The 26,563-nt window shown below is 42.2% G+C and overlaps 1 protein-coding gene across 1 annotated transcript in view; it reads left to right on the top strand.

Annotated features, from left to right (window-relative positions):
* Positions 1 to 26,563, top strand: part of LOC139760946 (unconventional myosin-XVIIIa-like) — a 281,136-nt gene that overhangs the window by 164,952 nt on the left and 89,621 nt on the right. Inside the window, exons 16-18 of the mRNA XM_071684732.1 lie at positions 5,505 to 5,633; positions 7,467 to 7,610; positions 25,351 to 25,440. Of these exons, the coding sequence (XP_071540833.1) occupies positions 5,505 to 5,633; positions 7,467 to 7,610; positions 25,351 to 25,440 (363 nt within the window). The remainder of the gene's footprint in view (positions 1 to 5,504; positions 5,634 to 7,466; positions 7,611 to 25,350; positions 25,441 to 26,563) is intronic.

Raw genomic sequence — 26,563 nt, 5'->3', positions numbered from 1 at the left:
TGCAGTGTGTAAAATATTCCATCTTACCGAGGCGGTCAAGAGAATTTACAGCCAGCATTTCATCCTTGCGCCTTCCCACAAGTTATAGCCTCACCCTTTTATACGTCTCATGCAAGAACCAAATTAATGTAAGAGACATGTAAATCAGGGATGTTGTTGTGAAATTTTAATGCCTGGATATTAGCATTGAAGCGAAGTAGCTTTAACATATTCGGTAGTGTGTGTATAACGCTGTATGTGCACGTTAGACAGTGAGTGTGAGCTTCAGTAATTGAAGATGTGCGTGACGTAGGCATCACGCGACATGACGCCATAGCTTTTACCTTGGCGGTTTAGGCTCTGCTCGCACCTTCTAACGGTGTGCAAGTCCACCGCGCCAGCCTCCATTAGGCTCGCAGCAAATAAGCGGTTCTTACCTCGACTCATGGCGGAGAGAGAAGATGGGATGGCTGGATAGAATTATAATGCCAAAGAGAGGCAGGTGGATCACGGTTTGGGAGGTGATGTTTGTATGGATGTTGCTGAAGGCTTTGATAGCAAGAAGGTCGCTTGCTTAGATTTTCATTCATTTTGCCAGTGCAGGTCAGATGTAGATTTTTCTCAGAAATTTTCTAATTACGGATGTAAATTGTTGTGACTTGTTCCAAGGCTGTTGTGAACGAATTATAAATATATTAGTGTCCCCACCAACTAACGTATCTCCACATACACCAGGTTATATTTTTTCCTTAATAGTTTTGATTATAGAAAACTGTTTAGTGGTTAACTTCATATGTAATATATCTGATGGATCTCCAGCGATTGCGTCCTGTTTTTCCTGCTCTGTTATCAGTACTCGCGTCTCTTGGGTCCTCAGAACTCATTCGTCCGCAGACTGTATATCGGTGAGGATATGGAGTATCCGTGAGACTAAATGTGTGCACCACGACTGGACTTCCGGCCTAAAACAAGTTGAAATGTTGCCCACGTAATGGCAACATTGCCAGGCGGTAGTTGCCTTGTGACACTAGAGCGTATATCCAAAGTGCTGACCGGTATTCTGACGGTAGAAATAGCAATCATAATAATCGTATTTATTTGGCCAAACTAAATTAGCATCAGCTGGGAAATGCCGCACCTGTACTGCAAAACAGGTCTGACGAACTCATGTGCTTGGCTTCTGCCACGGGAGATGCCGCGGGGGTTTCCTGCCTGGCGGGAAGGGACGTCGTTCTCACAAGTCGATTTTCTTATCTAGGATTTACTCACTCTTTTCATCGTGATATCCTAACACCGATTATATATTAGGATAATGTAAAGTCTTTACCACTGTTGTACATACAGTATCACAGTAGTTTCTTGTTTGCAGTGTTTCATTTTCATATTATTTGTCTTTGATTTCCCATACTCTGTTTGTTTCTGTTTCCTCCAGTTCTGTTCGTCCTCCACTGCTTCTTCCTTCCTCGTGTTTCTCAGAATTGTTCCTGTTACTTGACCGTTCCCGTCCCTTTCATGAGTTATTTTCCTCCTTCGTCCTCTCTTGATTTATGACCTTTTTAACTAGTATTGTGGTGTTTCTCATGCCGCCGGGCCCAAGTCATTATTCCAGCCATTTATGACGCGCTCTTCCCACAGCTCTTTATACGACAAAGACACGGAAGTAAGCTTGGATGACTTTGTTGTGCAAATTTTACTCGATTTAGTTTCCGGCTGTTCAGTGTAGTTTCCTTCTAAAAATATACTATATATATATATATATATATATATATATATATATATATATATATATATATATATATATATATATATATTAACTTCATGTCCCTCTTCTTGAAAGAAGATTCAGTACGAAGTCTAGTTGGTGCTGAAGGCTGTTATATTTACAGCAGTGTGTTACATGGTCGAGTTAGCTATGATTTTAATTATGATTTTTCTGTGCATGTTCCATTTTCAGCCTTAGATAGAAAGAAGGTTAGGGTGTTGCAGGATCCTTGTTAGCCCGTCCGTCACTCACGTAGTTTTCTCCGTAGACCAAAATGGGATTCTGTCCGCACTAACAATATTCCCAGGGTTGGGAGACTGCAATTAACCTTACATGATACCACCCCGGAAGTGGTTGTGGGGTGTTTTACAGATCCTCCCTGTCTCTCCTGCTTTCCTCGAAGATCACCAAGGGAATTTGAAGTGGACTTACAGGAGTACTCCTCGGGTAGGAAAGGATGAAGTCGACATCAACACCAAGCAGCATGCTTTAGGTATAACTTGGATTCGAAGGACGGGGTAGGTTCATGGCCATCACAGTCTTTTTGTCATGATTCCACCATGAACTCCCTCGTGTGTGTAGGTATACTGACACCTGAGTACACCGGAAAAAAGTGTTTGGTCTTCACTAGACATCATGTTGTTTTAGAGACTACGTTGTGCACAGGGACTGAATGAGATATTTACCTCCGGAGGGCAGTCATTCTTAGTGTTGCTATGATCTTGGCTGGATGCACAGATCCTCACGCACAGCCAACGTAGCTTTACCATAATATGCACTTAGCACGCAAGTTTTTCCCTGATGGCAGGTCATGAAAGCCTCAGAATACACGCGCATTCTTACACCATAAACTTTTTTCTTTAGACCAGCACTCGGTTCTGTTGGCTCACCAGAATTGCAGTGTATGGTGCCTCATTTTTCACCTGCCTGTGATATTTCAGTCACAAGTACATGTAAGCTTTTTTTTTTTTTTTAAGTTATGGACGCGGAATTCTGATATTCCAAACTACAGCAATGTTGTTGCCGTAATCGCAGTGATATGTGTCCTTGAGTGTCAATATTACCTAATCGTCCATCCTTTATCCGGTGTGGCATGACATTTCCTGTAGTACCTGTGATTTGGACTTTTAGTTCCGTTTTGCAACACGGAGGTAAGGCGAGTCTCCTGCCGCCGTCCGCGATATAGAGCGGGTATGGAAAAGCCAATTTCGACATGCTTTGTTACTGGACGGTTGGTGTGAGCAGTACCGATATTGCCGTCACCATATCTACTCACGGGAACTGATGCTGATGCAATCAAGTTACCTGATTGCGATGTCATTCTGTGTAGTATTTTCTTTCGCTCTATTATTGGCATTTTCAAATAAGAGTTATGATCGTTTTACATTATGCTCACAGAGTTGGCCAACAGGCAACGTATAGTTATACTAGTCAGTATCTGAACGGAAAGTTAATTTTTTACCATCTGCAAGATGCAGACAGACGTAAAGTGTTTGTGTAAACACCTTGTTGGAAGAGAGAGCGCGTTTTTTTTGGGAGGCGTGCGGCACATACAATAGAAGGAAGCGCGGGTGGCAACAGTGCCCAGGAACGGTCTCGCATTGTTTCTTAAAATGGATTGTGTACATTCTGTTCGCTGAGCATGAAGAAAGGTGGCTCGCCATCACTGGCTATGATGATATCGTAAAGGTAACGCTGCTTTGAATTTCATCTCTCGCTCTTGAAACGCACTAACCTTGAGCGGACCTGGGTTGGTTATGTACCGTGTGCTCGTGGTTTTTGTATGACGCGGCTTGGGGGCTGCTTGCCGATGTAACGCTCTGTTGCTTTGCTCATGCCCTCTGAACACGCAGCACGAGGTGCCTAGTCATGAAACAATTACTGGCCAGTTAACAGCACAGCGCTGGGCAAAGAGCATGAAGTAGTTATTCATAAATCAGAGCCAGATCATTTATAAGTTATACTGATAACCCCGAAAGAAATTATTGTGATTGCTGTGTAACCGTAAGCCTTCAGATTAGAATATTAATTTCTTCATAGTTTGCCACGCTCTTTGGTTACGTGTGACCGAAGTATGAGAGTGGATGTACTTCATCCTCAGTGGGATTTAGATTATCCACAATAGGCTGCCAGTTAACAGGTGTAATCTGAAGTGCGGTGGTGATACCGTAACACACATGTCCAGCTGGTTGCCGCTCTCCCAACCCACTCGCTCGTCTCTCCCTCCCTCCCAGCCTATTCTTGCCATGATTTTTCCTCTCAGGTCTGAAGGGCACCGTATGTGAATGTTGTATCTTTATGCTGCATGAAATTAAAGGTTGTTAGAAAGCTAAAGATCCAGAAGTTACGATAATCTTTTAAGGGAAAGTGAAGGATTAAAGTGAAAAACTGTACTCTTCAGAATATTTAAAAAAAAAGATGCAGCATTTAATGTTTATTGCAGTAGTGAAATATTATTATATCGAACAGTTTGCAAACTTTTAACGGAAAATTATACACATAATCCTCTCTTTTTGACATTAGAGTTATTACAGAATAGGCGTGGATGCACTTAATATTCTTCTTATGTTATAAAGTTCTTTTTGGTACCTCTTGATTTATATATACGGTTAGGGAATTATCGTGAATGTAATAAATGTATAGGTTTTGTGTCTTGTATTTTCAATTTGTTACGGTTTACGAGATAATCATCTGTAAGAATGTGATTTTAAGGAATTGTAAGCCGAAGAACAATAGTGAATATTAATGAAGTAAAACTAAATGATTTTTAAGTAATCCTAGTGTCACTGTTATCAAACGGGGTTTTCGAGATATGATACTCGAGATATAAAAAGAACTTTTGTAGTTTCAAAAGTTCAACAACCTTTATAAAACAGTTGAGGGGAGATGTGTTTGATTTATTGCTAACCATTTATTTATAGATATCTTTATCAGTATACTTGTTATATGCGCAGAAGCCAAGGAAAAGTATCTTGTTGAATTAACGGGAAGAGGTGGCGTGAAACATGTGCTGGACATACGAGTTGTGGCTCTTATAAGTCACGGTTTAATAAGGTTGTACAGTTACAATGTTCTTGGCCTTTGCATGGTAACACGCTCGCTCGCATGACAACATATGCTGCCTCCAGCACAAACAGGACCGTCCTCCACCCTCTTCAGGAATTGTAGAGTTGTACCAATGGAATCCAACCCCCTCTTTGGTGATTAATATGTTATAACCGTTCAGGAAAGAATCTTTAGCAGTTTCTTGTACTAATGTTTTTTTTTATATTGATATGATTATTCGATCATATATATATATATATATATATATATATATATATATATATATATATATATATATATATATATATATATATTCTGGTCGAAAGTCGATCTTATTTCCTCACAATTAGTCTTAACGTTTCAAGGATGGATCTTGCTTTTACAGTACGTGTTCTGTTGAGAGGAATGATGCAAGTAAATCTTGGCTCATTGCCTAAAAAGTTGTTTTCCTCTATTTTGTTCATAGGCTGCACTTCTTTTTCCCCCAAGTGAATCGAAAGAATTTATATCTAACAACCTGGAAGTATTGTGTTGTGTGGTAATAGATAACTAAGAGAAACAAATGTTTACGTACAGTTCCCTTCCCTTAGATATTGCGTATGCTAATTATGTTGATGTGTTCTCGATGTAGCATGTTATTTTTTCCTAAGCACAGTATTCCTGTCATTTATGCGCATATTATATTTCCATTCGGCTAATGTGGCATTTTTATCCTCAGATATTCTTCCGCACGGGTGCAATAAGCCGCCTGGAAGAGCAGCGGGACTTGGTGTTGACTGATGTGATTACGCAGTTCCAGGCTCACTGTCGTGGCTACCTCGCCAGGAAACGGTTAGAAAAACGGAAGGTGAGAATCTGCGACTACTTGATTCTGATATAGTGTAGAAGAATTCTTGTATACCGCAGTGGTGGCTTGTTAAAGATTCTTACTGGTACATAGGTAGTTTTGCATGGTTGAATAGATTTATGTAAATGATCGTCATTTATATTATTTCCTTCCTCACAGAAGAGGATTTCGTTTTTAAAAATGTTCAGTAAGGAATACTATTGACCACAAGGATGTAATATGATATTGAATTTTATATTTGTGATTTTGTTCGTATCTTGTATAGATTAATAATAGAGAAATGTCACAATGAGCATTTTAGATTATATTCTTGTTTCATGGATGTTTTATAACTGTAGTTTTTTAATTGCACCATATTTCAATTAATTATCTTAGTACGTGAAGGAAGTTGCACAGTCATGAAGACACGTTTTTGAACTGTATTGGTTGTCATATAACGTGTATTTTTAAGTCCCATTTTTATACAGATTTGTGTAGTTTGTTTCCTGTAGGATCATAGTCTTGTTTAGACCTCCTTTTACTGTGTCTTATGCTAATCAGCTTGCAGTTGGTTAGATCCAACTTTATCAGCCGTGTATCTAACAGACGCGGAAGCTTTTGGGAGTCCCAAGTCCCATTATAGAGCCTTATCATTCCATACTTATGTCTAAGCATCATCGAGAAATATTACTAATTATGATACCTATTCTTCCGGCATCAATGACTTTATATACTTCCAATACCAGAGTCAGTCAGCTCACAGTTTCTCACTGAGTTTATCTGTTTCATGCAGTATTGGAACCAGTGATAGATATTTGAAATATTAATGATACCTTTAGTTGCCTTCTTTACCACACATCATAGTACTTTCAGGAAAAGAATCTGAATGATAGGATTAATTGACTTTCAGATGAGCTTAGATTCTATATTCACTGAACTCATTCTCACATAGGTTCAATGAACAGGTCAGTATATGAAAGGCTTCAGTATTGTTTGCATTGTTAGATTTATCAGTGGACTTTGCTTGGAAAATTTTAAGAACCTGGTTCACATAAACATCTTTACAATATTCCATTACACTATTGATCAGCATTGAGTAAATACAGATGCAAAACTTAGACTTTTTTATGTAGTCTCTGGACTTAGATTTTTTCATTAAACAAAAAACAAGATCATGAGACTGCAGAGGTATTCAGTTGACTGATAAATGAGGCGTAAACATTTGAATTTATGAATTTTAAGGACTTTGCTGTCCAGAAATGCAGGTGCATTATCAGGATTGAGTTGTTATTTGACATGTTTTTTTTTCTCTGCACCCTTTTGATTCTAAGTTTCCTATAATCTTTTGGTGCATTCCTCATGCCACTCTCAAAAAAATGGTTTCATTCTTGAAGAAATAAGAATATGAGGGCTATGAAGTATTTCTATGTTTGTGGTTAGCCTGAATCATGTGCGTAGGTTTTGGATAAAAGTGATGTGTGTGTAAGAAAAATAAAAGATTCCCAAATGATATATATATATAGGAACGCATACTTAAGCCAGTGTGTGTCTTTTTAAGTGTGTGTTGTGTGTGTGTGTGTCTGTATATGTAAATACATATATGTGTATGAAGGGAGGGAACCTTACACTCATATGTCCTGAAAATGCATTACAAATTTGCATTTATCTACTAAACATCTTTTTTGGAAGAAATTCATGTTAACTTTCATTATCGACGTCGTACATACATGCCCCCACAACATGTAGAAAATACACTTCATATGCTTTCCCATTCCTTAATTGGCTAAGGTTTTGATGCTAGGGGAGAATAAAACCATTAAAAATTATTTCAGAAACTTTTTTTGTTGTTCTCAGATACAAGAGACTGCCATTCGATGCATCCAGAAAAATGTTCGCAAGTTTATGGGAGTTCGTGATTGGCCTTGGTGGAGACTTCTGGTGCGCGTCACCCCACTTCTCAATGTACATCGCACTGAGGAGGAGCTGAGGACAACTAAAGTAAGTCCACTTTATATTTTCCTCATCATTAGGCTAGATTGGTAACAGTTTTGCATGCAGAGGTTGAGGAGAAATCACAGAAGGTGGGAAATGAGGTTTGGATATTGTGAAATACGAGGCAGTTGAAGATGGATGCTGATAAGAGTATGAATATGATTTTTGAAAAGAGGGAGATCAAAATGGTAGAGTGCCATCTGGATATAAATCTGTTTAGCTGAAGTGCAAGGTTAGGATGGTGGGTAAACAGGTGAAAAAGGTTAGAGAATACTGTATAAGTATTTAAAACTGAGACTATGCAGATATGTTACAACAGGTGGAGAGCTGTTCATGTAAGGAAATTGATGGGATCCTTGGGGAACATAACGGAGGGGAAAATGTGATCCTAAATGGGAAAAAAAGAATGGTCTGAGTTACATCATATTTCTGCCACACTCTTAACCTAAAGGAGTGAAGGCCTTAGAATGGAGACAGTTCTAGGACTCAGGCTGCTGAAATTATGTTCAGTGAATGCGTGTAATGGTACCAGGTGGTATGGAGTAAGTAATTGTGCAGCGTAGAAGAGGCATGTAATGTTTGTGAAAAAAAAAATGGGATTTAGTGTCATTGAAAATGAATTGTGTAGATGTGGTATATGGGGGGGGGGGGGGTGATATGCCACCAGTAGGTTGAACCAGAGCACATGAAGAGTCAGGGTAACCCATAGAATGGTCAGTGGGGCTTGGCTGTGGATGGTAGGCCCTGGTTCTGGTACGTAACACATTGCATAACCACTTGGGGGTGAATGAGTCAAAGTGAGGCCGTGTTTCGCCTGTTCTTGATGTCTTAATAAGGCAGGAGAAGCTGTTGTTGAGTAGAAAAAAGAAAATCTTTCCTCTGGTACACAGTCATTGATACTGCACAGTATGTAGAGTCATATTTATGAAAACTATATGTCGTACTGCTAGAAATAAACTTCTGACTGGTGTTCAGCTTGGAATACCCTCACACACCTGCCTTAGCCTGGCTTTCTGCTGTAGATGATCCATGAGAACATATGTAAGGGGAGATCTCGAGATGGAAGGCTAGAGGAGAAGTGAAGCCTAATGTTTTAGGCTCGTTTTTATTCTTTTTCTGAACATATGAACTTGTATGGTGACCAAATGCTTGCAGCTGAGTAGAAAACATTCCTGTGGCGTACTACCGGCCCCTTCTAATTTGAGAATGGCTTTTAAGGCATACCAAAGTCTTTTTAGTTTGCATTTTCTTTGTGGAAGGCTTGACAGCGTACAGTTACTAGCTCTTGTAATACAAATGTATAGTGGTGGAGTAAGCGTATATGCTTTTGACTTACACTGGAAACAGTGCCTTGTCCACTGATTTTTTGCCCCCGCTAACAATAACTTTATCCCCCCACCTTTACTGTCGTACACACGTTGGGAGTGTTTAGCCTTAATATACACAGTAAGGCGCCACACAGTTTCATCAGGCCTCTGCAGCCGACCAGGTGAGGACGTTGTGTACTGAGACCCTGAGTGTTTGCACCAGGTGGTGTCTGTTCTGGGAGATACGACGCGCTTTCACCTTTAAAGGTGATGGCCAGTCACTGCTGCACCATTACGGGTGCACATCCGGGTTCCTATATAGGTGAGATGGTAAAGCAGTGCTCAAGGTCATGGTGTATAGGGAAGAAGTCCCTTAACTGTGGACGCTGCACTTTTTGTTGCGTACGCTTCTCCAGAGCTTTGGTATATGGAAATTCTGAACTATTTGTAGATTTTTTTTGGGGGGTGGGGGGGTTCAGAATAACGAGTAACATAGAGGAAGTTAGAAGGCTTTTGTCTCATTAAATATCTTGGACTTACTGCAACAAAAGTGGTGAGTTAGGGCATACTCTCGACTTGTTTTTAGTGTCTTAAATGCATAAATCATCAAAGAGCTAAATCATATATACAGCATGCAAATAATTTTCGAACAACGAATACCTGTTATGGTTGAAAAAAAATATATAGAAGTGAAAAGTATCATTTAGAATTAACTGAGTCAGTAGCTCTTTGACTACTGCAATGATATACCGGAGGATCTTTATATATAACATGCACATTATTTAGAACCACGCATACCAGTTGCAGCTGAGAACAAAAATTGTCTGTGTAGGAACTGTCATTTAGAATTAACTGGGTTAGTCATTCTTAGAAGCCTGTATTAGTTTTGATCTCAAATTCGCGGAAAAGGCAAAAAAAAGAGGTAACGAGCTTCGTATCTCTCATGAGATTTCTTCTTTTTCATACTTGTTCGCTTATCTTCCCGTTATCGAGGTAGCGCCACAAGCAGGCAAAGTGAAGGCCTTGTTGTCTCGCATGCTCAGAGGAGATACAGACGGAAAATACCAAGAGACAGACTGTGCTGTTACTTGTAGAATTCCTGGAGCATGAAGGCAGACTGATGATTGAAGATTATATCGTAGTTAGCTTCTGCAGACGTGATACCTCTGAACGTTAGAAAATAAATAATAAATGGATGTGAGTAACTGAAGTATAGCTTTACGATTTTATTGCAGTGTTCACCGGAGTGTGGCGGATGTGTGTCTAAGTCTGGCGATAAGATAAATAAGGGACTCTGTTGAGAGCCTGTGCAGGGAGGGCACCGGTCCTCCCCCCTAACCTACTTTATAAACAGCCCTTAATGACGGGGAGTCTGCCGCCTACCCCTCACCGCCTCCTCACCTCACACCCAGTAGGCTACGCTACTCACCGCCTACGTGATTTTTTCCTGAACATATTTACAAGGAAAATTACACATCCTACGAGTTTTTTTTTATGATTATTTTGCACCTTCGCTTCTTCTGTTCATTCCTCGAGTTTTCCCGTATAAACTCTTAAAGGATGCGAAAATGTCCTGTATGGTTATATACATAAACGTAAGAAATGTCTCGTAGTTTAGGTGATACAGGTAAGCGTTGTGGCTGCCCAGAGCCACCGCTACCATAGTACAAACACCGTTAGTATAAAATGTACGTTGTTATTTTGAACTGTTATATCATTACGAAGAGAGTAACAGTTATATAGGCCAGTCCTACACTCGTATGATATTCATCATTATCATTCTTAACGTTCGAATTCATTCGTAATTCATGTAAGTATTCTAGATATAACATGAAATTTGTTTACTGAGTCGTACAACACCTAATCTTCTGACCCACTTATTATATTTGCTTTGATACGGTAGTGCTTATGATAAGAGACTGCTATGTTTCGGGAGGTGCTGCGAATGCTTTAGATAACGTTAACAGTTGATGTAGTCTGTGATGTCTTGAGTTTTATATCTTCACATCGGGCCAAAGACTCGTTATTATCCTTTATTTTTCGTTTGTAGGCGTAGATTTTGTCACTCTTAAACAGTTTTACTTTTCAAGCAGTTCTAAAGAGTATTTTTATGTACATAAGTCACAGTTCAACATTACGTATTGAAACGGGGTGAGGTTATTCACGGTTGAATAAAGGAGTAGATCTACTGATTACATTACATTCAGTAAATGACTGCAGCTTATTTCAAAAGTTGGACGCATCATAACCAAAAAGATTTTGTTTGAGTTTGGCTAGGTTAGTTATTGTTGGATTGCCTTAATTTAAGGAAGGGCTGTTTTGGTTTACGTTCAGGGGGGAAAGTGTCCTTGGAACTATATGTCTGACCACTTGAGTAAGTCTTCAGTTACTGTGGTCTTCCCAGTTACTGTGGTCTCTTAATGTTATGGTATCATCAGTAAACATATCCACTTATGATTCTGCTTCTTCTGGCTGATTATATTTACAGTTTGTAATCACGTGTCTGTACCATAAGGTGAGGGAGTTTTAAACTCGTGGGGCCACACTTGTACGTGTGATTACTGTGTGTGTGTGTGTGTGTGTGTGTGTGTGTGTGTGTGTGTGTTACAGGGAGTGTTACACGTGTGTATTTACTATCTGTGCGTTACGTGGAGAGAGTTTTACATTCGTGTTGGCCCGTCCGTTAAACTTACATACATACCGTGTCTTTATTCACACGTGTATTCACACAAGTTGTGTGCGTGTCTGTGATGCAGCCAGCAGGTGTTAGTGAGATGACTCACCGTCCGACATGCCCGATGCCACCTGTGCCAACGTAAGACCGGCGTGGAGACAACCTTGGTCGCTCAGATCGTTGGGGAATCTAGAATTTCAGTGAGGACGTCGTGCGAATGAGTGTGGTTATTATTGGTGTATGGTGGAGTGCGGTGATGAATTTACCTCTCTCAACCCAGCGTGATGCATGTCACTAACCCGTTGAGTAACAGCGTTGCGATCCTGAGGTGCTTATGCTGGCCAGGTCTTGAACTTAAGCCTTTGTTGGCCAGGTCATTAAACCTAAGGGTCTTACCGTTTTGCTCAGAAGTCTGACCCCTGTGCTCAAGAGTAGTACAGTCCTGCTTGAGAAGCTGACATAGACCAGTCTGTGGCCAAGCCTACCAACATACCGCCGTAGTGGAGGTCTCAGTAATCCTGATACACTGTAGTGTAAAACTGTAAATGGTGTGTGAGATCCTGCATAGATCATCTCTTGGCCGCAGCTGCAGGGTATTTCTGTGTAATGTTTCGTTCATCACCAGTAATCTGGTTGCTTGTTCATGTGACACACAAACCCTCTACAACGTACGCAGTTTTGTTTTCAGGATATGTCACGTGAGGTAAGCTGCTATATATGTTATTGAATGCATTGTAAACTTAAGAAACACTGTACTTAAGAATTATAAGTTTGAATGTACTAAAGAAACATTGTACTTCAGAATTATAAGGTTGAATGTACTACACATGAGAAATCTTAACGAAAGCTCCGTTAGGTTAAATTTGATTGAGTTCTCTTGTAAAAGTTTGGTCGATTAAGATATAAGTGATCACAGGCTGGCAAAAGACAAGTGCGTGAGTTTGGCTTTGAGGATATGTGTAGGGTAACCATTGTTTTAAGCCTTTCACGCCGTTTGTCATTTGACGTAAGTTGGGTAGTGTGTCACGCATGCCTCTCCTCCTACTCTTCCTCCTTGAGGTGTCATATGACTCGGCTGCCACAGCTCTTTTGTCTCCACCCACATGTATTTTTTGTTTCGGTAATTTTACAGTTTCCGCCCCGCGAATTTTTTGGCGCGCGATGGTGTACGTACGTCATCTAAAGAACCTAACCTAACCTAGGGAATGAGTGTTCATGTAATTGTTGATTTAGGCGGTTCTCGTGATGTTATACTCATGAGTAAACAAATGTTCCTCCTGTGTTGAAAAAGCAGACGGAATGCTGTAAGTGCTGTACGCTAAGGATGATATAGATGACATGTTTTTCGGGATGCTATTGAGAATACTTAACGTACACTTTGGAACTAAGCTTTGACCTGTGGTAAGCCCTGGTAACACCGGATGAGAGCCCGGAGTTAACCTCTGATGACTCCTGGTAACTCAAGGACGAAAATCCCCCTTCCGATGTATGACATAGAGTAAATATTTACCCAGGCGTCATAATACACGGCTCTCAGGGCGCGCCATGGTGGACATGTGGGTGCGGTGAAGTGCGGCAGGAGGAGAGGAGTAAAAATGCTAAGTGCGGTGTGTCCGCTGACGGAAGCGGTGACACGGCCACCCAGACTCACGCCTCTGCCCCGCGTCCACTCATCTGGAAGCCGCGCGCAGCATTAACACTTTATCTAACGCCTTTTGAGCACGACGGCACAACCCATGAGCCGACGGCACGATATTTGACCACGTCGGTGCGATCCTTGAGCACGACGGTGCGACCTCCTTTGGTAACATGAATCCGCTGGTCTCTCTCGAGCCGCTTTTCCGAAGCGCTGACGACGCTTAACGTTATTCTCCATAAAGAACTGTGACGTCTTGACCGCTTTTGGTCAGATGACTCTTCATTTACGCTTGAGTCATGGCGAGAGGTAACGCCTTGCAGGGTGATTTCCTCTGGTGAATTTAAACTCATTGAGCACGATGACTGAGCTTTTTGAGTACGATGACTTTGCCAGTGAATATTATGACGTTAGTCTTTTACTCAATCTCAGTTTTCTACAAGCACACTTCTCTAGTCTTTTATTTGACTTTTTTAACGCAGACTAAACCAAAAATATTTCGTTAAAGTGACTGTAAGGACAGGCGCCTTTTTGCTTGAGGGAAAGTTGAGTGCAGGTGTCCTTGTTAAAGGGTTTTATTGGAACTCACAGTTCCAGATAGAAAATGGTGATTTAAGGAACGAGTGATTAGATATATGATAGGATGAGAAGGTTCTCTCTCTCTCTCTCTCTCTCTCTCTCTCTCTCTCTCTCTCTCTCTCTCTCTCTCTCTCTCTCTCTCTCTCTCTCTCTCTCTCTCAGCTGCCCCAGTGGTAGCGAAGGCGTGGCCTCCTGTCTTGGGTTAGTTCAGCTAAAGATGCCACACACCAGAGAAGAATACACGGCCTTGTGTGTAGGCTTCTGCTTTATAGTGATGACACAGCATCATATGTTTTATGTGCAGAGCTTTAGAATCCTCAGGTTAGAGAGTTCAGCATGGGTAGCATAATAAGATTCTCGCATACCTGTGAAGGCTCGTCTTTTGGGGTGATCTTTGTGACTGGAGTAAGACACGTGGGGTGGAGTGTGAGGGTGAGCTGGGTGGAGTTGAGTTTGGGTGATTGGGTGTGGGAGAGGTAGCAGGCTGGGCTGGGAAGTGCGGAGGTGAGGTCGTTGATAACACAAGTGGTGGCGGCGGTATTGGGTCCTAGTTCTCACTTCCCAGGGGCACACCTGGTCCCTTGCTTCCCCAAGGGGTAGAACTGGGGACTGTTACTCCGTTCATGGGGGCACACCCCTGGGTAGGATGTTCCCTTCCGGTGTAAGGGTTTGCTTAGATCTGTGTGGCTGAATTCTGGTGTGTACGTTATCTACCCAAGGAGGTGGTGTGTGTGTGTGTACTGATCGTCAGGTAGTGTGGTCCGTGGGGTCGGGAGAGAGGGACTCTCTTACGCTGATTAGAGTGGGGAAACTGTAGGGTAGTAGACTTAAGAGGGAAGAAAACGTGAGGATAGCGTGAGAGGCGGTGAATAATAGTTGTTTGAGGATTTCGTTTCAGAGACGATATTATTGACTCCTTTAGCACTATGATAGGACCTGTGAGGATCAGGTCAAACGCTGGGCCATCATAACCATGGTTCTTACTGTCGTGCTTCAAGGTTCACACCGTCATGCTCGAAGGGTTAATATTTAAGAATAAATGAGGAGGGAGGGAGAGAGAGAGGGTTGGTAGGGGTAGGAGGAACCAAGGGTGTTGGCGAAGATAGGTGGTCCTCCCCCTTAATGCCAGCAGCCATGGCCACCCTCGCCTCTTACGCCAGCAGACCACCTCCCTCCCACCTGGACACGTCAGATAGTAACACCCCGGCCGGCACGAAGGACGTGCAGTACTGCCGGTGGCGGTGTGTGTGTGTGGGCGTGCTGACCGTGTGCACGGCGACCCAGCCTGTGGTGCAGGCCATTCCCCCCTCGTGAGATAATCTAAAGTGCAATAAAGCCGCAAGAGAAAATCAGCGTCGTGAAGTGACTTGTGCTGATGTTTATGTAAAGGAGTGATAGTGTGGTGGCTACAGCACTGGCGAGACATGTGGTCGATGACTTACTGATGGAGTGGAGTTGTGGTGATGTAACGTTGGGGTTTCCGGGGGGCTTTGGTGCGGTGTAGGATCTTGGTGGTGTGGTGTCATTGAGGTGGAAGTGGTGTGTGTGTGTAAGGTCTCTGACAGGATGTTTGAGATCGTGTTGCTCAAGTCACTTGAGATGCAGAGATCATTGTCCACGTTCGGGAAAGAAAGACGACTGGACGCTAGTTAAGATCAAGAAACATAGCTATGGTTTATACCAGGTGGTTAAAGTTACAGTATCGGAACATCATCATTCTGGTCACTTTAGGATAGAGGAAGTCCGAAAAAAAATAATGCTACAGCTCAGCCATGGTAACGGAAATGTAAACGTCTTTGCTCTGGGTTGGGTTAACCTCCGTGGAGTACGACGGTACGATGCAACCCGTAAAAGCCTACTTTAAATACTGTAAACCTTGATTCGATTGTGAGTGTACAGTATAGGTTTTTGTTACACAGAGCGAAGAGATCACTGCTGTGGCAAACTGATTTAGCCCAGGGAGGCAGAAATTTCTTTCATGAAATATTGGGAGAGAATCTCGTATCCTTTGAGATGTTAGGGATTGACTCTATAAGAAGGAAACATCGAAAAAGGGTGACGTATAACGAAGTTGCACGGAAAGGACAGAGTCAGTTGTCCGCTGATATTTACCCCATGTTAAAACCCCCTTAATGGGTGTGCCAGTGAACCCTGCTTCCTCTTAAAGCTTCGGTTTATTCTAAACAGTTGGCATACATCCACACGGAGAGATGGATGACTGTAGCGTATCACCCAGCGGTTGGTAATCATTGTAAACAGAGCGACTGCCTCTCCGCATCCCAGTGCCATGTGGTACGGCCCCGCACAGATGAAGGCTGGAAATCATTTAACGGTATGGAGAACACATGGTGAATGGTTGTAGATGTGTAGCAGATGGTGTTGCCTGTTCCTCGTCCATGTCCTTGTGATGTGAAATCATGTATCTTTGTACATTATTGTCCTAATCAGCTTCGTGAAACAGCTAGGATAAATTCTTATCTAACGTACAACAGATTAATATTTCATTTATAGTTGCTGTATTGAATGAAGCACATCACAATGCTGGAAATGATAGACTCCTGATAAAGACACTCGAGACGCCGGGCGGTGTAAAGGGCGTGTTAACCCTTCAGAACACACGACCTTAAGTGCCTGTTCTGTCGAGTAGGAGAAAAAAAAAAAAAGGTGATGGTCGCAGAACATTCTCAGACAGTATTTTCTACAGGAAAGTCCTCACATTTCGATTGCTAACAAGCCACAAGTACGCCCGTAAGTGTAGGGAAGAAAATGCTTGAAATTAATGTTGTGGCCGTCGATGTATGTTTCCGTTGGGATTTTGAGGCTCACTTCATTTTCACAACAAACCATAAATATTAAGAGTTGTATCTAGATTCATGGTTATAGACTTTTTTGTGTGTGTTTTTTTTGCATCGTAGCAAGAGAGATGAATGTGATTGCAAGGAAGAGGCTGACTAGGATGGCGATGATCTGAGGATGACTTGAGGTGGAGGGAGGTCCAAGGTAAACATCTACACCAAGGAAGCCAACATTAAGCGATTTGTTATGACGGTTTGGCCGGTGCGGTTCGCGCTCTTATCTTCTGACGTGATTACCACCACCCCTGCCATAACCCAGTGTTTTTCATCCTTTTTTTTTTTTCCAATCGGGAAATCTTGTAAGGGACATTTGATAACTTTCTCCCTCTCTATTAAGCAAGATTTTATAGCTTATGTAAAGTGGCAAACATTTGCCAGGCTCATACTACAAGAGTTCCAATTACAATAAGTTTATTATTATTACTACGGAACCCATGGCTTTTGGGGAACCTTGGTTGAAGAACACTGCCACCACACCACTACCGTAGGCATTACCACTGCCTCGTCTTCCTCTCCCGTTAACTACTTGGGTCGTACAGTAATCCTAAAGAGGGTAAGCTCTAGTTCCGTACTCAGTCAACTTGTGCCATCAGTTCTCTTCTTTTGTCCGTTTTCCTTATGGAATTATTTTCTTTTTTCCGGCTACTTGTAGTTCTTCCCTTCCTCATTGTTCACCCGTCTAACTCTGCCTTCATTCATTTGACCCAAGCATTTCCTTTGACGTCAAGTTCCAATTTTTGTTTAAATTCCTTTTGTGTCCACGACATGAAAGATGAAGGAAAAAAGTTGGTTCTTTTCATGGAAGCTCACTGATATGTGTTGCAGCCAGCTGATTCGATAGAGGACTGTTTGTCCTTGTGTTTGTGCAGTTCTTTCCGTGTGCAGTCCCGGATGTCACATTGTGTACATAGTCGGCTCCCACATGACGCTGACGACACGACCGAGAGCCACAGTGACCGTGGTACGTGACATATTCGTACTTACGTGACAGATGAGTGGGTAGCACATCGGATAGTGTCTCTCGCGGATGTTAGCCCGGGCCTCACTCACCTCCTGAGTGGTGCTGTGTGGCCGTTCGGTCAGCCTTGTCTCTCCCATTACCTGCTGCATCGCTGCTTGGACCTCACACCAGTTCGTAGACCCGCGGCTGTCACAGCTCATTCACCTCTGGCTTCTGCCTCTTCACCCAGCGCTGTGGCCTTCTCCATAGGCCGAGCGACTTGGGTTAAGGCGCGATGGTAGAGTCTGGGGTAGAGAGAGCCCTCCTGACGGTGCGGTGGGCAGTTCGATTGGAGACCGAGAGGGTGTCGGGAGTCGGGGCGCCCTCCCTGCACCACCACCTGTCCTGCGTCCATGAAGCCCTGGCACTCTCCTGCCCAACCAGGGTCAGTTTCCTCCTCAAGTGTTGATGTCTTGTGTGTTTTTTTTTTGGAATTCCCAGCATTTCTTCTCTAAGTACTCCTTATTTACTGCCATTCTTTCAACAACTGCATCATTCTCTTCCCAGATGTTTTCATAGGTCAGCGCCAACATTTGAGTAGCCTATTTTAACTTGTTTTTTATTATATTTAATGTACGTTATTTCTCTCGTGTAAAGGCTAAATTAACAGATATTTTGTAACCGGTTTGTAGATGTGTTCATAATCGGTACAGTATATCTGTTATTTAAGCTAGTTATTCCCCTCACGTTGACTGTCTAATGGATACCGTTTTCTTTAGAAATGTCGAGACTGTATGGTTTCCCATTTTCTTTTCAGAAAAAAAAGATGCACAATTCATGCATGTATTTTGTATGTCTCGGCACATGTTCCGTATTACATCCACAGACTTTGAAATAGCATTATCCGTAAATTACAGTTTTTTCATACTTATAAAAGTATTTTGAGATCGGTGCTCTGTGGGCTTTCTGAACATAGTGGGTTAAGCTATTTTGGTATGTGGGAGTGGACAGAGGAACGGTTAGAAAGATAAGCTGATTGTATGTTGACCTTCACTCTTGTCCTTTTATCATTAAATTCCTTGTGGATATAGAAGTGACATTTCCATATGTCATATATATATTACTGATAATTTTAGCTCTTTAGAATATCACGTGCACATACGAGCTTTTATAACAAGTTGCCAAGTGTTGCCTTTCAGCGATGTTGCCGTGCGGAACTATATCTTTTATTTTCTCCATCTCAGGTTTACACATCGCACATATGATCTTATTATTGTCAGAGTCGGCAGGGAGCAAAGACATAGTCAAGATGGGTACATGAGCACCACCGTGAACGGGGAGGAGCGGATAGGGACGGATGTCCAGAAATTAATGCTTAAGGAACTATGATTTTGGTATAGTGGAATTCAGTCATCCCACAAAAAAAAAAAAAAGAGTTTGCTGGTGGATCTAAATATACTTTATGCCTCCCCACCACGGAACGTTAAATTTATGAACCCTTTAGAGCGCATCTTCCTCTTTCTTCCTAATGTAACCGACTCCCTCCACCCCACTCTCTCTCTCTCTCTCTCTCTCTCTCTCTCTCTCTCTCTCTCTCTCTCTCTCTCTCTCTCTCTCTCTCTCTCTCTCAGGGGCCCAGAGAAGCAACATGAAATGGTTAGGGAGGTAAGTTACCACTCCGGCTTTCCCCTGCCACGATGTATTTCCGGTATTCCTAACACTTACATTTCAGTTAGACATATTGACGAGATTCTCTTACTTTGTCTGTGGAATCAAGATAGGAGGGTGGGTCAGTATGTAAGTCACATTGGTTGCTATCCTGTCCTTTTTTTTTTTTTGTCAAAACGATGTATATTTATAATTGTTAAATCGAGCATTATTATATTTTTTCATATTTCTACACAGGAATCAAGGAGCAGAATGATTTTGTTTTAGACAAAGGCGTAGTCTTCATTCTCTTATTTCATTATCCTCGCTAAAGTTTTTATCGTGATCGTTGTGATAGCAGGCTCTTACATTATGCTTTTAGTCTGACCCATAAGGGTCAGGTCATCCTACCCAGGGATCATAATGTCCTATCCCAGCGTGCTCCTTAGGGATTTTTTTTTTTTTTTCATCGAGGATGGACCTGTTATTTGAAACTTTTGCATGAACTAATTTATCGTCATTTGTCGATCACTGTTTTCCAAAATGTTGCAGTTAGTTCGCTGGTAGCCTATGAGATGAATACACGGTACACAGGAACAGCAGACCTCAACAAACGCCAGGGAACAACAATAGAACGTAATGAGACCATCCAACCTGGCCTAGTTACCCTTGAGCCGTTAACAGAAGAGGTCATCTTAATTTGTCTCCTGCCTTGGTCTTTTCATTTTTATCTGGGCTTATATAACTATGTATTGTAATACTTTCACTCCTAATTGGTATATATATATATATATATATATATATATATATATATATATATATATATATATATATATATATATATATATGAAGCACATGGTCGCTTAAGTTTTTGTATTATAAATTTGAAAGTGACTAGAGGTAGTCATAAATCTTTCCATTTAATCAAATCAGGGTAGCAGCTCATCGTTCTCGCGTGTGTCCACAAACCACCGAGTTTATGTGTCGAGTGCCATTAATGTCTTAGCCCGCCCCTTAGCATGTTAGTGTTGGTTAAACTAAACTGCCTTGTTGCCATGTTGATAAGCAAACTGAACTGCCTTGTTACCATTTTGATTATTTTGTAAACAAGCCACTCCTCACCCTACTAAATAGCCTTTGAATTTTAGGGTATCCGTCTAGAATCTTCACGCAGTTTAAAGTGTTTCATTATTCATATTGTCAGTTCGGTATTACCGGGCTTCCTACTCGAGATTCCGTTGCTAGTGAAAAGTCACTTTGGTGAGGCTGTATCGTCGTCCGGAGTACAGTCTCGTCAGAGAACTCTGCAATGGAGTCTACATTTCACTGCTGCTGAATGTAGCGCAGTCTTTGGCTGCAAGAGCCATTAGTAAGTTCTTGGTAAGCACCAGGATTTAGTCCTGGGATAGAAATGAATCTTACTTTGATGTGTATAGCAGTGTGCTTGTGAACTACGCCTTTTTGTGAACACTGGGAATTTTCATCTCCACTGATCTTCACCGCTTGGGTTCCTGCTCTGCCCAGTTTTTGTGTGCGGTAAAATCCCCTACTCTCATGATTTTCCTACCACACTACGTACTTAACTCTTCCCCAACCAGCCTAAATGTTTGCTTGTTATTCTCGTTAGGCACACTGGGGTTATTGTTATCTTGAGAATTACATATTAACTGCAGTGAAGCAGACTCGCATTTACAGTTTTTATTGAATATATAGATCATGGGAATGCTGCGATGTCTTCCTTTACCTGTCTGTGGCAATGATTTCTCCTAGCTCAAGTTCGATAGGTAATGTGAGTATGCCAGTGGCATCTCTCACTCTTTATTGCCTTGATCGAAATCTTACATTCTTCTGTGTCTGCGGCTTCCTCTCCTCATTCTCTAGTTTCCTCGTCGTCGGAACCTTGGAACAAATTCCTATATTCTCTGGTCGTGGACATAGTTGCTGCCCCTTTCGTTTCCACAGCCAGACGTATTCTTTCTTTTTTCTTTCTGGACATACTAACTGCATTCCCACGTCATTTTCTTGTGACTGTCTATCCTCAGCTGACCTGTTTTATGATTTTAAGCACTTTATGTACAATTTCCCTTAGGTGAGTGTATAAATTTGCCTCATGTGTCAGTAGCGCGTCACTTGCAAGCCGCCAGCGCGGTGCAAGTTCCATTCACCAACCATAAAAACTATGGGCTTTTGATGCACTCCGTACCTCAATGTGGGTTAACATCGTCTTTGCTAAGTTGACATCTCACCTGATTTTAGATCCCCCGTACAACCTCATCTAATCCTTTAAAGTCCTCATTTCGTCCCTTTCCTTGCCTTTCAATTTGTTCATTAGGACATGATGTTCTCTCCTATTTTTGACCGCTTCTTGGCCCTCCGGGTGCCAGTGGATCCACTCACTTCATGCAGCCGTAAACCATCGCTACATTAGCCATGGTACACAGTATGGGAGTACAAGGTCGTGGGTGGGGGCCACAGGCCGTACCATGCGACATTTCCCCACATACGCTGATGATTCTGCAGGAGCGGAGGAACGTGTTTTTAGAAGGCGAGGAGACCAGAATTTTTATATCGTTTTAGGTAATCCCCTTATTAATGCTGAGGGGGTATTTTAACAAAAATTGTGCCCGGTGAAGGTAGGTAGATAGATAGATAAAGCGGGAATTCAATGTGGTCTTACAATTATGTTCTTGACACCTGAAGAAAGTGTTTAAAGATTTTTCGATTGGTGATTATATCTTGACGCTGTCAGCCCAAATAACCCTGGCAGTTGATAGTTGTAAAGCCCAACCAGCCAGCCATCCCAGTCACGGAAAATTCATATTATAAAAAGTCTGGGTTGAAGACCACCAACTTAGGTTCCCGCTGTTCCCGCTTCACGCGTCACGAACCCCGGAGGCCGACCTTGATCATCATTTCCCCGGCGCCTTCGAGTACTTCTTCCCCCGGCTAGCCATGTTACATATCCAGGCCCCTCGTGTGGTAGATTTGGCCACAAACCCAGAAAACTTGGCAGGTTTACTTCCTTAGATGACGTTAGAGGGAGCACGTGTGTATATTATATATATATATATATATATATATATATATATATATATATATATATATATATATATAATCGATGTTTGTTAGTTTGTACTTTTAATATGCCTGGCTGTTTCTGCATGTCAGTAACTTAATGCTCTCGGGATTTCCCTCGAGTTATTTGGATTACAGAATTGGCGTCAATAGGATGTTTATATGCATTATCCTCTCTCGAGGGAGTTTCCCAGGTGAAGTTTGGCAGGGGAGCGGACCTTAAGATGATGGAGACCGTGTGGGTAAAAGATTCATGGCTGATTAAATCACTTTTGGTCCTTGGCTTCCATATTATGATGTGGGTCAGGTTGACCTTGACGTGTATGTGTGTGTGTGTGTGTGTGTGTGTGTGTGTGTGTGTGTGTGTGTGGAGGGCGCACCGTGGGTGTTCTGGCACATTTGGGAGGGACACGCTGCTGCTGCCGGCACTCTTGGCGAATATAGGTCATTTGTGCCTTCTGCGTGGCACCTGGCACCCGAGAGAGCCATTCATGGACACGACAGCAGCCAGGAAAGTGGACGGGGCCGTCATAAGACAAGGGCCCGTGCCAGCCGCAGACCTGCTAAATCACGAACAACGACGACAACAAACACGATGCGTTGTGCCTTGGTAACACGTCGGGGGTGGGGGGTGTTCCTGCCCCAGGGAAGTGCACGGAAAAAGGGAGGGAAGTCGGGGGGTAGGTACGTGGTAAGGGGTTATTAGGAACACATGTTATGGGAGATGTGACGGTTCATGTGCTGATTGTGCACACGTGTGGGGAGGATTAGGGCTGTAATTGGTACTGGATGTGGCCAGTTACGTATATATAATATATATATATATATATATATATATATATATATATATATATATATATATATATATATATATTGTGACACCTTCGTTTAGCCAAGTGGTGACTCTCAGATCAGGATTGTCCTTGAACTCCTCCATGAACTCGTAGTTTGTATTTCATAGACCCTCGAATACGACGTTGTGGCCCATAGTTATTATTAGCCTGCCCTTTACCTGACCCTTCACGGTCAAGTCTAGGGTAGGCCCATCAATACACGCAAATGGTTGTCGATTGCATCCCCTGCTGTATGTATCTGAGGCCAGTAACACAAATCCATATACGTTTGGCACATATGATAACCTCGTGCAGGGTTTTTTTTTTTTTTTTCATCTTCCCCGAGTCTGGAAATAGAATTGGTTTTGTAGACTTTCCCATTACCTCTCCTTATTTACGGCTGGCCAGCTGCTTGGAAAGAATAACCGTCACTCATTTTCTATAATTACTCTTATTACCAAGGGCCTCGGATATATTCGACCCATTGTGAGGTATTCTTCCTATTGGCAGTTCTGATGCACTCATGCAGAGATGGTAATTGATGTTGATTATTTAATTTTTCATAATCATACGTCCGTGAATTACCTCTTGATGTGTATTAGGAAAAGATTAGGACCGTGGACAATTTCTCTCCTAGGACAGTGGACTAAATCTTTCCCAATGCTTACCAGGTTCGTGGAGCATCCCTCTCCCCAGTCCTGCATTTTGTGTTCGTGATCCATGCCTTTTTATTAGTGATGCTGTCACATTAGTGCCAAGAGAGGAAACCTTGTCTTGGAGAGAAGTTTAGCTTCTCCGTGACCACAAAAAGCGCACAATAAACCACACTGCTCGGGAGGTTGAAATCAGATTTATTCGTGGTTTCTCGTAATGTCCCCTGAACCTTCATTTTGCCCGTCGCACAAGTGACGCAACTCTTAACTTTTCAAAGAACTTAATGGACCGTGAACTGATGTCTTTATAGAAGCAAGGGCGTACTGGCTGGGCTGTGACAGTGGCTTCTCGGAAGCAAGCGAGCAAGCTGTAGGAATTGGTGGCGTGATTGTATATAGCCAGGGTCGCGTTCGCTCTTCTTACAGAGATGATTTGCTAGTGGCAGAATGAAAGTTTTAGGCTATATATATATATATATATATATATATATATATATATATATATATATATATATATATATATTACACTCATTTGCTTCTCCCACATTCGCGGTGTGGCTTCAAGAACTGACCAACAGTGGCCTCATGTGCTCACATCAAGTCTCTGCCTGTCGTATATTATAATGCAATGAAACCAGAGTCCACCCACAATCCACAGCGAACCCCTGCAATATATTTTGTAGTATGATATCACTTTTAGCTCTCACCAAATTTTCTTCTTCCTTTTTTCACGTCTTCACAACGTGTTGGATAGCGTCGCTACTTAAGAATCACACGTTAAGAGTTCCAACCCGACAGTCGGCTCCCATCCAACCCAGCTGTTCATTCTTTCCTTTGTGGTTGTTTGATAAATGGGTACTTGGTGGAAGCTTATATATATATATATATATATATATATATATATATATATATATATATATATTTTTTTTTTTTTTTTTTTTTTATACTTTGTCGCTGTCTCCCGCGTTTGCGAGAAAACGCTTATCTATAAACATTTCAAAAACTAAAATTTGAAAAAGAATTTTAGTGTTCATTAGTTTTCTGTACGCCACACTTTTATTTCTCCAATATTGCTCAGCCATATTAGCCCTGCTGACCCATGTCAGTTTTCCTGCAATACCCGAATATTGTCTACGTCATGGCTTGTGTCATCGTTATTTTTGTGTGTGACAGTGCGAGCATAGGAAGCACTTCTGCCAAGATACGGTTATGGTTCGACGAGTGTTATTTACAATTGATGTGGCGGCGTGTATTGAGGTTCATTGTACAATACATATCACCACACTCGCGAAACAGGTTCCTATCCACATTGTGAGAAAAGGGGGAACGTGCCGTATGGAGACAGGAGCCCGGGCTAGGCTCAGGCTCGGCGAATGTTTAGCAGCAATCCCAACGATTGATATGGTAGGAGGGGGCCTTGTGTTATGCTAGCGTGGAAGTGAAGACCAGAACGTGGGCCACAGATTCCACCCCTCGTCTTTGCCGCATGATGAGTTGTAGGACACTGTCCTGATCTTTCAAGTAATGCAGGGTTTCTCTCGTTTCAGGATGAGTTGGACGCCGTACGGGCGCGGCTGGACAAGGTGGAGAAGGAGCGGAATAACTTCAAGCATGAGAATGAGAAGCTGGAGACCAGGGTAAGTGAAATTTCTTCTTTCTTTTTGTCATTCATAATCTTATATGGATATGAGACCAAGGCTTTTCAAAATCGCAACCCTTGATGTTAATGGCTTTCGGCTCTGGCCGATAACCACTGTGCCTAAAACTGTACTTTCAGGCTAACAATAGGTAGCTGTTTCTACGACATAGATATATACTAAGCACGCGCGTATGAATCCATGGCGTCATGGAGCAACTCCACACAATGGTTAGGAGGGCGTGGTAGGTAGCCCATGCCTTACACGGTTCAGTCACGGCCACGCCTTCATATTGTTTTTGAAAATGTAAACACGTGTTCCTATTATGTCTACAACTCCTTGACCTTATGTAGTACTATCATTCATGTTTATGCCGTTAGTATGTTGTTGAGTGTGGCGTGCGGGCGGCGGGCCGGCGGGGGAGGTGAGGGTGGCGTTTCCCCCTTCTCCTGGCGGGGTTTTGTCAACGGTCTCGGCCCGTGCGTCATCTCTATTTCCACAAGGCTACCACCTTCCCTCTCTCTTGTTTCTCTCTTATTCATCGCTATTCTTACTGTAACTAACAGTGTTCCTCTTACGCTCTTTCTCCCGTAGTATTTTCAGGTATTCACCGTCTGTATGTTCTTGATTTAAACTCACAGGACCAGAAAAAGACTTGTGTGAATGCAAATAAACATCTGTCGGAAGTCATGTTCCATTGTTGTTTCAAGACTCAGGGAGAATTATAACTGTATGAACAACCAAACATTTCTCACATGACCATATGTAAATGTATCCGTTGCCCGAGTCAATACTGGGTTACCAATAACAAATTCATAGGTTAGTGGTGGCGACGTGCAGCGGGCGTGCGGAACCAACGAAGGACGAACCACAATAAAAAGGTAAGTCGACGTTCCTCAGGTATCGTATGTCTCTTCACAGTTATTAATTGTGTTCGTTCTTTCTCGTCTGATCGCAAAGGCTTCTCCTGTTCCCAGAATTTTCTGTATAGCAGCTAACGCTTGGTTCCCGTGTGGGATCTTGCTAAGAGTGGTGTGCGTGTAAGGCTTGCTTTTAACTAATGATGGGCTGCCGAGTGATTTCATTTATTTTTGTTTGTGCCGGTATCACCAGCTAGTTTACT

The sequence above is a fragment of the Panulirus ornatus genome, chromosome 38 (genome assembly GCF_036320965.1).
Source record: "Panulirus ornatus isolate Po-2019 chromosome 38, ASM3632096v1, whole genome shotgun sequence".
NCBI classification, from domain to species: domain Eukaryota; kingdom Metazoa; phylum Arthropoda; class Malacostraca; order Decapoda; family Palinuridae; genus Panulirus; species Panulirus ornatus.
Note: the sequence above shows the minus strand (reverse complement) of the source record. Positions and strands in the feature narration are given on the sequence as shown.